General features: G+C 39.0%; 1 protein-coding gene across 2 annotated transcripts in view; it reads left to right on the forward strand.

The window, feature by feature from the left end:
• Positions 1 to 250: 250 nt before the first annotated feature.
• Positions 251 to 15,117, forward strand: part of Top3alpha (topoisomerase 3-alpha) — a 45,689-nt gene continuing 30,822 nt past the window's right edge. For both annotated transcript variants that reach the window (XM_071680368.1, XM_071680367.1), the window contains exons 1-8: positions 251 to 623; positions 1,469 to 1,892; positions 4,391 to 4,600; positions 5,758 to 5,891; positions 7,781 to 7,899; positions 8,048 to 8,218; positions 10,725 to 10,900; positions 13,077 to 13,257. In XM_071680368.1, the coding sequence (XP_071536469.1) occupies positions 1,590 to 1,892; positions 4,391 to 4,600; positions 5,758 to 5,891; positions 7,781 to 7,899; positions 8,048 to 8,218; positions 10,725 to 10,900; positions 13,077 to 13,257 (1,294 nt within the window). In that variant the 5' untranslated portion in view covers positions 251 to 623; positions 1,469 to 1,589. The remainder of the gene's footprint in view (positions 624 to 1,468; positions 1,893 to 4,390; positions 4,601 to 5,757; positions 5,892 to 7,780; positions 7,900 to 8,047; positions 8,219 to 10,724; positions 10,901 to 13,076; positions 13,258 to 15,117) is intronic.

Here is a 15,117-nt window from a genome sequence, read left to right on the forward strand (position 1 = left end):
AGGTATTAATGGCGCCATGTGTTTAATTGTTGTGGTATACTCAAGCTCCCTCAACTTGGCTGTGGGCCCCCTAAAATGACCATAAGCACAAGTTGGTAACTGAACACGTATATTATGGCTGTAAATAAATATTAAAAGAGGAAAGAAAATCTCATTTACACCAGGTGATACATTACGAATTATTTTACTGTCATTATAAGAGTTTTTCTAAATTCTTCAATTACGTGACCAGTTGATCCTGTTGTATGTTATTACTGGGAGGAAAACAATGTGGTTGTGAGCGCGAAGACGCCTCACTGAAGGACGTAGCCTCAATTTTCCTCGTCAAATTAGATATAAACATAAACATTATTGTAGATTTGGTTAGTGTTTTGAATGGTCGACTGCTGGTCTCCCTCGCCAGTGGAGTTAGAGTGTACTACAGTGTCAAGATAGTTCAGATTACTGCCTGGGACTCTGTCATCAAGACGAGATTTTCTGAAAAATATTAACTAGTGGATGTGAGATGTTTGGGTATGGCCCAGTACTACGGCTGCCCCTGTGATTAATAGATAATAAAGTAAAATTGCCATATCAGACGTCCACCTTCTCACAAGTTGAAATGACCAAAGTGCGAGGCAGAGGTAAGCTGTTGTCTTCTCTTGGCTTAGTGATTAGTTATCGAGTGGTTAGGGTGGGAGGAGTCTACTGTCATGTTGAGGTAGGACTGTACTGGGAGGATCTTTGTTTCATTGTGCAGGTGTTTTGAGTGTTTGTGGTTTTTAGGCAGCCTGTCATTGTTTAGAGTCCATTGAGTGCACTGCAGATCTTTTATATTTGATTTTGAGAGGGTGTAAGGCCAGACAGGTTAGGTATAGGTTGGAGTAGAGGGGATGAATTGTTTGTTTAGGATGTTGGGGTATCTTTTTGTGTTCATCCAAATTTGGTACCACGTACCATCATGAAGGCATAAGGTTTTTGTGACGCTTGTGGGTTGTTATTAGTTTGGGTGGAAGTTAATGTTGTTTATGTTGTATTTGATGCCTAGAATGATTAGTGTTTTGCTCAGTGGGAGAAACTCTCCATTCGAGTTGACTACATGGCGTGAGCTAGATTCATGTTTGTCTGAGGTTAAAAAAGTGATTGAAGACTTCTGTGGAGATGCAGGCATTGATTCAAGCATTCAGTTGCCTTTGCTGTCTCCGGTAACATGATAAAAATAATACTTTTGATGTCTGAATATTTTCATCTGTGATTTTATCAATGATTGATCATTTTCTTTTCAGGGATATGATACTCTACACTTATTATAGAAATCATTTTGAAGAAATTGCTGGTACATGTTTTGGAAAATATCCAAATAAGGTTTAAGCCCTTAGGTTTTATTTATTTAGATTTTCAAATCTTTTATGTAGTTTAAAGATTAAAATGTTAAATGTTATGTTCCCATGAATATCTCTGTGAGTTTTAATCTTTATTTCCTTTTCAGGGAAGAGTTCATCCTGAGGAACATACATTGCTTCTCAAGTTAGAGTACTAGCACATTTTTTTTCTACTGCAAAGCGAGAGTTTTGTCACCATGAACTTTAGGACTTCCAACACAGATCCTTATGAATCCATATGCCAAGTCTTTTCATTTGTTAAAAGTTAGTCTCAGTAGAGAGATTGCAACCTGTGTTTCCAAGTGTCCTGGTTTCCGAAACAAAGTTGGGTTCCCATTTACTGGGTTCAGGAAGTTGCTGTACTGCTGCTTGGACTGTAATTGGAATCAGCTGCTTCATGTCGCCACACGCTATTGCCATAGTGAGAAGACTGTGGTCAACACCAAGATGGTTCGCATACTCAATGTGGCTGAAAAAAATGATGCAGCTAAAAATTTGGCTGAAATTATGTCAAGAGGAAGGTATAACAGGGTAAGATATACTGGCGCATGACTTATATGTTGTAGAATCAAGTTTTAAGTTTTCTTTTTCTGCAGTGTTGTACTTCATGTTGTAGTTCATGTTCTGCATTTGTTTTTACAATAGTTTGATAGTCCTTTTGCCATTTTTATGGAAGATTATTGTGATACTGTACTATGATTTTGTGAAAAGTTTGATAGTCCTTTTGCCATTTTTATGGAAGATTATTGTGATACTGTACTATAATTTTGTGAAAAAACATTCATACATGTTCATCATTTCCCACATTAGTGAGTTAGTGCAAGGGACAGAAGAAAAGGTCTTAATTACTAACATCCAGGAAACAGACGAAGAACGACTCATCCACTTATGTACACACACTTATTGACGTGCTGTCAGTGGATTGAACCAGGGCATGTGAAGCGTCTGGGGTAAACCATGGAAAGTTTTGTGGGGCCTGGATGTGGAAAGGGAGCTGTGGTTTCGGTGCATTATACATGGCAGCTAGAGAGTGAATATGAACGAATGTGGCCTTTATTGTCTTTTTCTAGTGCTACCTCGCGGACATGTGGGGGGAGGGGGTTGTCATTTCATGTGTCGTGGGGTGGTGACGGGAATGAATAAGGTTAAACAGTATGAATTATGTACATGTGTATATATGTATATGTCTGTGTGTGTATATATATGTATACGTTGAGATGTATAGGTATGTAGATATATATGTGCGTGTGTGGACGTGTATGTATATACATGGGTATGTGGGTGGGTTGGGCCATTCTTTCGTCTGTTTCCTTGCACTACCTTGCTAGTGTGGGAGACAGCAACAGAGTATAAAAAAAAGGAAAAAGATTTTGAGTGATCGGGGCCTGAACTTGCAGGAGGGTGAAAGGCGGGCAAGGAATAGAGTGAATTGGATCAATGCGGTATACCGAGGTCGACGTGCTGTCAATGGATTGAATCAGGGCATGTGAAGCGTCTGGGGTAAACCATGAAAAGTTCTGTGGGGCCTGGATGTGGAAAGGGAGCTGTGGTTTCGGGCATTATTGCATGACAGCTAGAGACTGAGTGTGAACGAATGGGGCCTTTGTTGTCTTTTACTTGCGCTACCTCGCACACATGAGGGGGGAGGGGGATGTTATTCCATGTGTGGTGAGGTGGCGATGGGAATGAATAAAGGCAGACAGTGTGAATTGTATGCATGTGTATATATGTATGTGTCTGTGTGTGTATATATATGTGTACATTGAGATGTATGGGTATGTATATTTGCGTGTGTGGACGTGTATGTATGTACATGTGTATGGGGGTGGGTTGGGCCATTTCTTTCGTCTGTTTCCTTGCGCTACCTCGCAAACGCGGGAGACAGCGACAAAGCAAAATAAATATATATATATTCCCTGGGGATAGGGGAGAAAGAATACTTCCCATGTATTCCCTGCGTGTCGTAGAAGGCGACTAAAAGGGAAGGGAGCGGATGGCTGGAAATCCTCCCCTCTTTTTTTTTTTTTATCCCAAAGAAGGAACAGAGAAGGGGGCCAGATGAGGATATTCCCTCAAAGGCCCAGTCCTGTATTCTTAACGCTACCTCACTAAAGCGGGAAATGGCGAATAGTATAAAAGAAAAAAGATATATATATATATATATATATAATATATATATATATATATATATATATATATATATATATATATATATATATATATATATATATATATATTCCTATGAGTCCATGGGGAAAATGAAACATGAAAAGTTCCCAAGTGCACTTTCGTGTAATAATCACATCATCAGGGGGGACACAAGAGAGAAATATAACAAAACATATGTTTTGGACAATCACATGTTTACCAAATGGCGTCCTAGCTTCGTCTCTTCGATGTATATCAACTGACTGTTATATTTCTCTCTTGTGTCTCCCCTGATGATGTGATTATTACACGAAAGTGCATACACATACACAGACATATACGAATATACATATGTATATATTCATTCTTGCTTGTGTTCATCCATTCCCAGCACCACCCTGCCCCATAGGAAACAGCATTGCCAACCCGTGTCAGCGAGATTGTGCAAGACAAATGACAAAAGAAAGGCCACTTGTTCACACTCAGTCTTTAAGCTAACTGCTAGACCATGGAGGTCCATGAACTTACTACCACACTTTTCTCTTACTCTATCATTTCTTATTTGCTCAACCATCCTCCCATCACATGTCCTCAAACTTTTCATTTCAAGCATATCCTCCCTCTTCTGTGCATTTTTAGCTAAGGTTCATGAGTCACATGCAATACCAGTGGGACTGCAGTGCCATCAAAAATACCCATCTATACCTTAGAACACAGACCTATTTCCCAGTTTGCCTTGACACTTAGAATGTTTTAGGCTGATTTGTTATAATCATGTCTAGTTGCTAAGTAAGTCATATAAGTAGTTAGTTGTTAACTTTATTCATGATTTGTTTACATCCTTAAGAAACAGAATATTGCATTTAATTATCTTTTGACAGAGAGATGGCTTTAGCATATACAACAAGATATATGAATTTGACATGGTATTAAATGGAGAGCCGTCTTGCATGGTCATGACATCTGTGTCTGGTCACCTTCTAAACCATGAGTTCACAGGCATATACCGCAAATGGCTCGGATGCAGTCCTCTCCAGCTGTTTGATGCCCCAGTTGTAAAGGGCTGCTCCCAGGATATGGAGCCCATTAAGGTAATTAGTAGCAAGACCTGCTAGGAAATGGGATTTCTTGCTCACTGTTACTGAAACACAAGCATTTAAAAGGGAACATCCACCACTTTCTCCCCTTCCAAATAACTTGGAACTGTTTAGACCAAATCTTAAGTTGATAGGAATCGTAATTATGTAAGTATTTTATCTATAAAAGAATGCAGTTCCCCATTATGAATCCTGAAGGTCCAGCATTTCTCCTCATATAGTAGGGTTGTCTGCACATAATTATTTGTTTTCATGTCTCCAGTTAATACAACATAATACACAAACACATGCTTCTCTGTTGGGAAGTGGTTAGTGTTACTGACTATGAGTCACCATAGGCCAGCCTGGGGTTGGACATGCATGGGCTTGAATCCTGGGTATGGCTGTCAGCCTATGCCCAACCTAGGTGTTGATCCTACCCTTATGGGCGGTCAATAAATGGTTACCTGGCTTAGGCTGTGGTGTTTATATATGTATGTGTCTGTGTATGAGTACATATATGTGTATATAATGATATGCATTTGCATATGTTTATATATATGTATGTGTTTGTATGTGTGTATATGAATGGATGGGTCTTCATCTATTTCCTGGCACTACTCACTTTCCTATAGGCTAAAGAAAAGCCAATAACCTTCTTACATTTAATACCTAAATTGAGTGACATGGGTACACATAACCTGCAAATGTGCATAAGCACACCATAACTGGGATCTTGATATCTAACTGGTTGCAACACAACTAACATAATCATTATGCATGTGTTTGCAGACATTTACTTGATATTAAAAATCTAATGATAAGGCTTAGAAAAGCTTTTTGAATGTTTGTCTGGCAAAAAAAATGTATGTAGGAGATGGAAGTTACTGATTGTTTGGTACCAAAGATTACATGTCAGGGAAGAGCATGATTAGAGTATGTGTGCATAAGAAGAGCATAGATTACAATGATAGATTGACTATGACCACTGCATTTGGAGATATTCTGCTTGGACTGCTCATTATCGTAGTGAAACAGCTAGATACCTGGTATTTAAAGATTATTTTTGGTGTAAGAAACATTAAGGATGGGAAATTGTGTTATACATAGATTTGTTTATAAATACGTTAATGTTAAGGAAAAATTTAAAACTTGGATGATGTGACTTTCAGCGAACACTTGAGAGGGAAGCTCGAGCTGCATCTCGTCTCATCATTTGGACTGACTGTGATCGTGAAGGAGAGAACATTGGTTTTGAAATAATTGATGTGTGCAAGGCTGTCAAACCCTCACTGAAGGTGTTAAGGTAGGTAAAGTTTCTTTACACCTTTTATTGGTGTTAAACTGCAGATATGAGAATTCTGTGCATTAATGCATCTGTTACTTGTGTCAGAATGCAGTTTTTAGGTGCAGACTTGAGAGTTTTTTATGTATTTATGTTACTGTTGTTGGATTGTAGAGATAAGAGTTCCCAATGCATTATTACTGATTTGATGTGGGAGTTTCTAATGTGTTCCAACATCTGTTGCTGATATTAATATGGAAGAAATGAGAATGTCTAATGTGTGTAGTACCCTGTAACAGGATGCTAATACCTTCTCAGAGAATTTATTATTTTTGTCCTTTGACTAGGATGCAGGGTTGGGTTCAGGGACCCCAAAACTGCTGAAATAATTCCCTGTGGATTTAGGAACTGAGTTAGTGATGACAGACAGAAAAGATGATAAATAGAATGATAAGAGATGACTTTGGGAAGTTCAAGTAAATTTGTTGTTGAAAAACAGTTGGGATAGGGGAGAAAGAATACTTCCCACGCATTCCTCACGTGTCGTAGAAGGTGACTAAAGGGGATGGGAGTGGGGGCTGGAAACCCTCCTCTCCTTGTATTTTAACTTTCTAAAAGGGGGGATATATATACATACACAGACATATACATATATACACATGTTCATGATTCATACTTGCTGCCTTTATTCATTTCTGTCGCCTTCCTGCCACACTTGAAATGACATCCCCCTCCCCCCACACGAGCACAAGGTAGCTGTAGGAAAAGACAGCAAAGGCCACATTCGTTTGCACTCAGTTTCTAGCTGTCATGTATAATGCACCAAAACCACAGCTCCCTTTCCACATCCAGGCCTCGCAAAACTTTCCATGATTTACCCCAGGGAGGTAATTGTGAGTTTTGGAGAGAGGGGCAGGTATGCAGTCTGTTGGGGATGAGAGGGCCAGGGAAGTGAGTCATTTGGTGTTTGCTGATGATACAACTCTGGTGGCTGATTTGAGTGTGAAACTGCAGAATTTGGTAACTGAGTTTGGAAAAGTATGTGAAAGGAGAAAGTTGAGTGTAAATGTGAATAAGTGCAAGGTTATTAGGTTCAGTAGGGTTGAGGGACAAGTTAATTGGGATGTTAGTTTGAATGGAGAAAAATGGAGGAAGTGAAGTGTTTCCGATATCTGGGAGTGGACTTAGCAGCAGATGGAACCATGGGAGCGGAAGTGATTCATGGGATGGTGGAGGGGGCAAAGGTTTTGGGAGCGATGAAGAATGTGTGGAAGGAGAGAACTTTATCTTGGAGAGCAAAAATGGGTATGTTTGAAGGAGTAGTAGTTCCAACAATGTTATATGGTTGTGAGGCAAGGGGTATAGATAGGTTTGTGCGGAGGAGGGTGGATGTGTTGGAAATGAAATGTTTGTGTGAGATGGTTGATTGAGTAAGTAATGAAAGGGTGAGAGATATGTGTGGAAATAAAAAGAGTGTGGTTGAGAGAGCAGAAGAGGGTGTGTTGAAATTGTTTGGACATATGAAATGAATGAGTGAGTGAGAAAGGTTGACAAAGAGAATATATGTGACAGAGGTGAAGGGAAATGAATCAGTGAGTGAGGAAAGGTTGACAAAGAGAATATATGTGACAGAGGTGAAGGGAACAAGGAGAGGTGGGAAATCAAATTGGAGATGGAAGGATGGAGTGAAAAAGATTTTGAATGATTGGGGCTTGAACATGCAGGAGGGTGAAAGGCATGCAAGGAATAGAGTGAATTGGAATGATGTGGTATACCAGGGTCGATGTGCTGTCAATGGATAGGGAGTTTTGGCTTCGGTGCATTATACATGACAGCTAGAGACTGAGTGTGAATGAATGTGGCCTTTTTTGTCCGTTTTCCTGGCATTACAGTTTCTTTCATTATTTCAGAGCCAAGTTTTCAGAGATTACTTTCCCATCTGTGCAACGGGCATTGCAGTCTCTTGGAGCTCCAGACAAGAGACAGAGTGATGCTGTTGATGTTCGAAGTGAATTAGACTTACGCATAGGTAAGTTATGAATTTTGATTATTTTTTTTTATCTTGGAAGAAGTGCCTGACATTCTGTCAAGATATTTTGCTGGACTGTGAGTTACTGACTAGTCATATATTTTAAGAAATATGGCTCCTGGTAATCTGTGTTTTCTAATTACTTCAGGTGCTGCATTCACCAGGTTCCAGACACTGCGACTACAGAAGGTGTTTCCTCAGGCACTGGCTGAGACACTCATTAGTTATGGTTCATGTCAGTTCCCTACTCTCGGCTTTGTAGTTGAGCGCTACAAGGCCATTCAACAATTCATTCCTGAGCCATTTTGGAAAATTAAAGGTATGTTGTTGTTTTGTCTATTGCTAAACATTTCCTATTCCATAATATTGTGGTCTTTTCTTTTTTGAAGGTGCAAGAATAAGTGTACATATATGGTTCATTTTGACTAAATGTGCAGACTGAGTAATTTTTTAGTGTTGTATTAGTATAGGGGAGACTGTTTGTTTCATGAGAAATGATATATCTATCTATCTATATCTCTAAAGCCTGTTCCCAGCTGGAATTTCCTCAAGGGGGTGGCTCCAGCAGCATATTCTGCATAACTAGTTAACTTCAGTTCTGCTTTTTAACCTTTAGTGCCTCACCCTTAACAGGCCATTGGTAGAGGGCAAGGCTAACACAGTTTTTGAAGAGGTACCTACATGATTTTTGTACTGACTCCTTTTACCTAATGCCCCTGCCTAATGTTCCTACCTACTACTTCTACCTAATGCTCCTACCTAAATGTTTCTATGTACTACTACTGTCTATTTTTCCCGCCATTTTGGTAAAGGCAGGGCTATCACATAGCACTCATCACAGGGAAATTTAGGGTTACAAATAATGAGCTGTGTGAGTTAAGTGTTGTAAAATGTTACATGTGACATGGAGAAATTATATTTGTGGTCAGAATGCCCATAGTCCATGTTTGGGTGAGGCAGAAAGAAAAGACAGCTACCTGGGTCAGAGGAGTGCAGCTTGACAACCACTGAAGTTCTGGATCACTATGCAACTGTCACTAACCTTCCTAATACCCAGGCAGGTTGTATTGGTAATATACCTCTGTGGTTGTTGGCTGCCTACCAACTGCTATTAATCATGAGAAATAAGTTGATATTTATTCATTTGTCATACTGGACATAAATTGCAAATACTTGTACTGTAAAAGACCTGTAAGGCTGTATGATTTTGATCCATCCCTTGTAGAGTTCAAGAGGAAACCTGGTAATTTTTGTATGCACAGTGCAGGGAGAGAGTTGTTCACTCATGGGGCTCCATTTCTGGAATGTTCTTTACTATCAAGTAGCCTTTTAGACATTTGTATTCTGCTGTGTGGCAACTTTGCTGCAAATCTAGTTCATCGTCTGTATTTAGCTCATCGGCTGTATGCTTCCTTGAACATCTTTCCTGCTTGGAAAGTTCACCTAAGATACATTTTTTGCCAGTCAAGCATTATGAAATGTGCATTATACTGTTCTTGAATATTTTCTTTCGGGTTACACTGCAAGGATCATGGATTTTTTTTCACCAATAAGCCAGTGCATCTTGCATATAGGAGAACCTACAGAAAAAAGAAAATGTGATAAAAATGATAAAAGCCAATTAAGGCTAATGGTAGAAATAGATTGCTGTTAATAAAGCTAAATATCTGGATTTGGACAATTACCCATATAGAACCAGACCAGAGAAGACTGGAAAATTTACCCTGAAGAATTTACAGAGGGTAGATGTAAATGTAGGAGTAAAGTATATTACACAGATTGTTCCAGAGATAGATAAATTAGATTAGCACTGAAAGGTTGTAAAAGAGAGTAAAATGAGGGAAATGAAAGAGATGTTGATGGTGGAGTTTTACTAAAGCCATTTGAGCTGCTGAATGTAGTTGTAGGGGAAACTATGTTATGCCTTTGAATTAAAGAAGAGTTAGATTTGGTTTGCAAAGCAAATTAGTAAGGAAGTGTTAGATGTGAAGATTTAACTTGTCTTAACAGTTAAACTTTTCACTACAAGAAATTTTAAAAGTATTAGGATATGTGTACAATAAGAGCAACTTAGCATTAAATACGGACAGACATAAGTTGGTGATATTTGAGCGAAAGGAGTGGAATCTTAAATGATTAGAGCATGGGAGGGATAAGAATTTGATCTGGCAGGTGCAATGGGATATTCTGGGAGATATATTTCATTTTCCTGGTGTGGAGGGGCAAAAGAGGAATCAATGATAAGAAAATAGGGGAAATTTCAAGGTAGTGGAGATAGATTTAAGGTTAGGGTGTGAAACAAAAGTATTAGAATGAGATGTGAGGATGTTAAGGTTACGGTGTGAAACAAAAATATTAGAATGAGATGTGAGGATGTTAGAGTGGGAAATGAAACAGAAAAAGAAATAGGTGAAAATTCCATAGGACTTTTGAGGTTGTGTATACATAAGTAAAGGATAAACTCAGAAAAGATTACATAGATACATATGTGATTGAGATGAATGGGTAAAGAGGAGAATGGAGACAAAGAATCAGTAGGAAGATGTATGTGTAAGAATTTTGTTGGTAGGGATAAAGATACTTGCAATGACAGCATGGGGAGACTGTTCTAGTTAATGGTGGACAGCAAATGTGATGTAAGGAGATTGTCTTTGTAACTTTCCACTTCCTTTTTACTTTGGTTTTTTGTTCTTTCTCTCATATATTGCATGAAAGTCTTTGTGTACCACTTGAGAACTCCTTCCCACAACCATATCTTATTATTTGACTTAGTACAGGTGTTTTTCTGGTATTTCACTCTGTTGAAATCATATTTTGTTTTACAGTTACTCATGCTGGGGAAGAGGGTGTGATTGATTTTTCTTGGCGTCGAGTAAGATTGTTTGATCGCTTAGCATGCCAGGTGTTGTTTGAGATGTGCCAGGATGATCCCCAGGCAAAGGTTACTAAGATCACCACCAAAAATAAGAGCAAGTGGCGGCCATTACCTCTTGACACAGTGGTAAGCATGGTGTTACCCTTGAGTGAATTAATTTTTTATGGACTTTCATTTCATGATTAAAGCAGGATAGGACATGTATTTCTTGGATACATTGAGGAATTTGTAAAAAAGAGAGGTAAATGTCTTTAAGGGCAAAGAAATGTATTTCCATCGATGCTGTATGGACGCAAGGCATGGGCGTTAGACAAAAATTTAAAGGATAGGGTGAATATTTTGAATGAAATGTTTATGGTTAGTATGTAGTGTAAGGAGGATTGATTGTAGGGTAAGAGAGATTTGGTATTAAGAGGAATGTATATGAAAGTTGTTTGCTTTAAAGAATGTGTATGAGAAATACTTAGATTAACAGAAGGATTTGCAAATGGCCTTTATGGATCACGAGAAAGTATATGATTTGGTTGGTAGAGATGTCTTTTGGAAGGTCCTACAAATGTACAGTGTGGAAGGAAAGCTGCTAGAAATAGTGATAAGTTTTTGTCAGGGGTTTAAGGCATGTGTAAGAGTAGGATGAGAGGAAAATGAGTAGTTCCAGTATATCAGTATGGTGGTTTGATTTGTTTATGGATGGGTTAGAGTAAATGCATGAGTCTTGGAGAAAGGGGAAAGTTTGTAGTCAGTTGGGGATGAAGGGAGGCTTGGGAAGTGAGTCAGTTGTTGTGATGACACAGCGCTGGTAGCACATTGGATTGAGAAACTGCAGAAGTTGGTAACTGAGTTTGGAAAAATATATGAAAGGAGGAAGTTGAAAGTAAATATGAATAAAAGGAAGGTTATTAGATTCAGCTGGGCAAAGGGACAAGTTATTTGGAGTGTGAGTTTGAATAGATAGAATTTAGAGGAAGTGAAGTGTCATAGATACCTGGGAGTGGACATGGTAGGAAATTGAACAATGAAAGTAGAATTGAGTCATTGGGTGGGTGAGGATGCAAAGGATTGGGAGCATTGAGGAATGTGTGGAAAGATAGGTCATTATATTGAAGGATGAAAATGGGCATGTTTGAATGTAAAGTAGTCCCAGTAATGCATGGTTTCATTTGCTGCCATGTCCACTCCCAGGTATTTAAAACCCATGTTTTCTCCATTCAAAGTCACACTCCAAACCAACCTCCCTTTACACTGCTAAACCTTATAACCTTGCTTTTATTCACAGTTATTCTTAAATTTTTTACTTCACACACTCTCCTAACCTAAGACACCGGCTTCTGCAGTTTTTCACTTGAATCTGCCTCCAGAGCCTTGTCATCAGCAAATGATATCTGACTTCCCAAAACCCCTCACTCCCAACAGACTGTATACTTAACTCTTCCTCCAAGATCCTTGCATTTCCCTCAGTCACCACCCCATCCATAAACATTAAAACAGCCTCGGTGACATCACACACTTCTGTCACAGACCCACTTCCACCTAGAACCACTTATCCTCCTCTTTACATACTCACACACTTGCCATACTTTATTGATGGAAACTCCTTTGTTTCTGGTAACTCTCCTCTCATACCACATATTTGTAACACCTTCCATAAACAAATTAAAACAGCCTCAGTGACATCACACACTCCTGTCACAGACCCACTTACACCTGGAACCACTTATCCTTCTGTTTACATACTCACGTACTTGCCATAGTTTATTGATGGAAACTCCTTACTGTTTCTGGTAACTCTCCTCTCATGTCACATATTCGTAACACCTTCCACAAAGTTTCTCTGCCAACCCTGTGTTGTGCTTTCCCCAGATCCATGGAAAGGCCTGTGGGGCCTGGATGTGGATAAGGGGCTGTGGTTTTGGTTCATTACACATGACAATTTCTTATTTTTCCAGATTTTTGATATTTATAATTACCCCAATACCAATTTCTTTGAAATAATCATGGCATTACGTAGGACCTTTCTGGAGGCTCTTGTTGTCCATGGCTGCACTACTTCCAATAGCAAGAAAATGTAGACTTTGTTGGAGTGAAAGTTTCTTTGATGATATTGTATTCCCATGATACAGCCTTATAAAGTGCCTTTTCTCATCCAAAATATTGCCTTATCTTTATTGCTTGGCCACATGACCAGTGTGTTCACCTGCAGAGCTTTTTCCAGATTATGGTTCAGTTTTGCTTTCAAAAGTAGGCATATCTATAAAGACAGATATGAGAGCATTCAAAACTGAATGATTTATCAAATTTACAGGAGTTAGAGAAGCTAGCTTCACGCAAGCTCCGTATCAATGCAAAGGAAACTATGAAAATTGCAGAAAAGATGTACACACAGGGTTACATCAGCTACCCACGAACTGAGACCAACATTTTCCCCAAGGAACTGGACCTTCGTCCCCTTGTGGAGATGCAAACCCAAGATCCAAACTGGGGAGGTAATGTTTGTAAAATGTAAAGCTACTTGTGGTAGACTTGAGAATTTCTGATTTGGACATGATCTTTTTTAAATATGCAGTGTGTGTAACCTTTATTGTAAACTAAAATCTGAGGTATGCATAGCCTATTAGAAGAGATAAGCTTGCCTTTGTTATTCTGGAGTCATCTTAGGTTTTCACTTGTAATGCCTCAAATCTCACATATTCTTGTAATGATAATTTAAAGGTACATATTATGAAACTGGTTTGGTGGATGCCAGGCATAACAATCAACTCACCGGCTTGTACAGTCCTTGCACAAACACTGGTGATTAGATGTTTACTTTAGGATCCCCATTTTATATATATCTTATTTTATCTCACCTATGTTTGATGAAGTCATGTATATGTTTATCTGTGGACATGGGTGTACTCACACCCAAATGCACACATACAGAGCAGGAGTATTAGAAGATAAGGAGATTAAAAGTAATGTAATAAAATGATGATGGGTTGATAGTTAATTGTAAAATGCTGGAATCCAAGGATTGTATAATGGAAAGTACACCTGATATTGTTGGAGCCATGGAAATGAAGTTTACTAAAGAGGTAAGATCTGTTTTGCCTAGAGGGGTACATGATTGAAAGAAAAGAGAAAGGAAAGGGTGGGGAGGATTGGCCTTCCTAATGAATGATAGCCTGAAATTTCAAGATATAGTGGAAGATGGCCCATTCAGAAAATACATAATGGGAAGAGTACCTGTAGGGAAAAGGTGCATTGTGGTGATGATATTATATAATCCTCAAAAAAATTGCAGTGATCCAGAGCAAATATACAATGATAAAAGAGAAGAAACAATCAAGATGGTACATGAAGCGGTAAAACACTTCTCGGTAAATTACCAGTGATTGCAGATGTTATTTGTAAAGAGAGAGACTGGGGGAATTTAGATTCAGATGGTGAAAAGTTGTGGAGACACGAAAAGTTTTAGAGTGTATACAGGAAAATTTTGAAATATTGGGCATAACCATATAATGAACATCACTCTGTCTGCTTCCCAAATTTGGAGTTTTGCTATAGGTGCTGTAACTTTTTTTCTTGGGAGCAGCTGTTCTACATGCACAGGGGTTTTATTCACCTGAGAATGGAATACTGCTCACACTTTTTTGTTGGTTTACCCTCCCCCTTCTCTTAACTAGAGTGAAGTCAAAAGCCTTTCATCTCATTAATTCTCCTGGCATATCCTCTCTTCAACCTTGTCTTTCTGTACGCTGCAGTGTTGCTGCTCTCTCTGTTCTTTTCTTATTTCTTTCATATTTGATCCCCTTTTTCCTTTCAAGCGAGTTAGCACCAGAACAGACAAAGAAAGACTATATCTGCTCACATCCATTCTACCATTCTATAGCTTTCATGTGTAATGCACCAAAACCACAGCTCCCTGTCCACATCCAGGCCCCAAAGAACCTTTCCATGGTTTACTCTGGCTGCTTCACATTCCTTGTTCATTAACAGCATGTATACTACAGTGTTCCGATTTTATTCTCTCCTGTGCATGCCTTTCACCCTTCTGCATGTTCAAACCCTGATAGCTCAAAGTCATTTTCACTCTGTCATTTCATCTCCACTTTGGTCATCCTGTTCTCCCTCGACTTCTGACACATATATCTTCTTTACCAAGCTTTCCTCACTCATTCCCTCCATATGTCCAAACCATTTCAGCACACCCCCTTCTCTTCTCTCAACCACACATTTCTCAACCCTTTCATTTCCTACCCAATCAAACCACCTCACACCACATATTGTTCCCAAACATTTCATTTCCAACAGGGCCACTCTCCTTCTCAGAGACCCAACTATTGCCCATGCCTCGTATCCGTATA

This window comes from Panulirus ornatus, chromosome 31 (assembly GCF_036320965.1).
Source record: "Panulirus ornatus isolate Po-2019 chromosome 31, ASM3632096v1, whole genome shotgun sequence".
Classification (NCBI taxonomy): domain Eukaryota; kingdom Metazoa; phylum Arthropoda; class Malacostraca; order Decapoda; family Palinuridae; genus Panulirus; species Panulirus ornatus.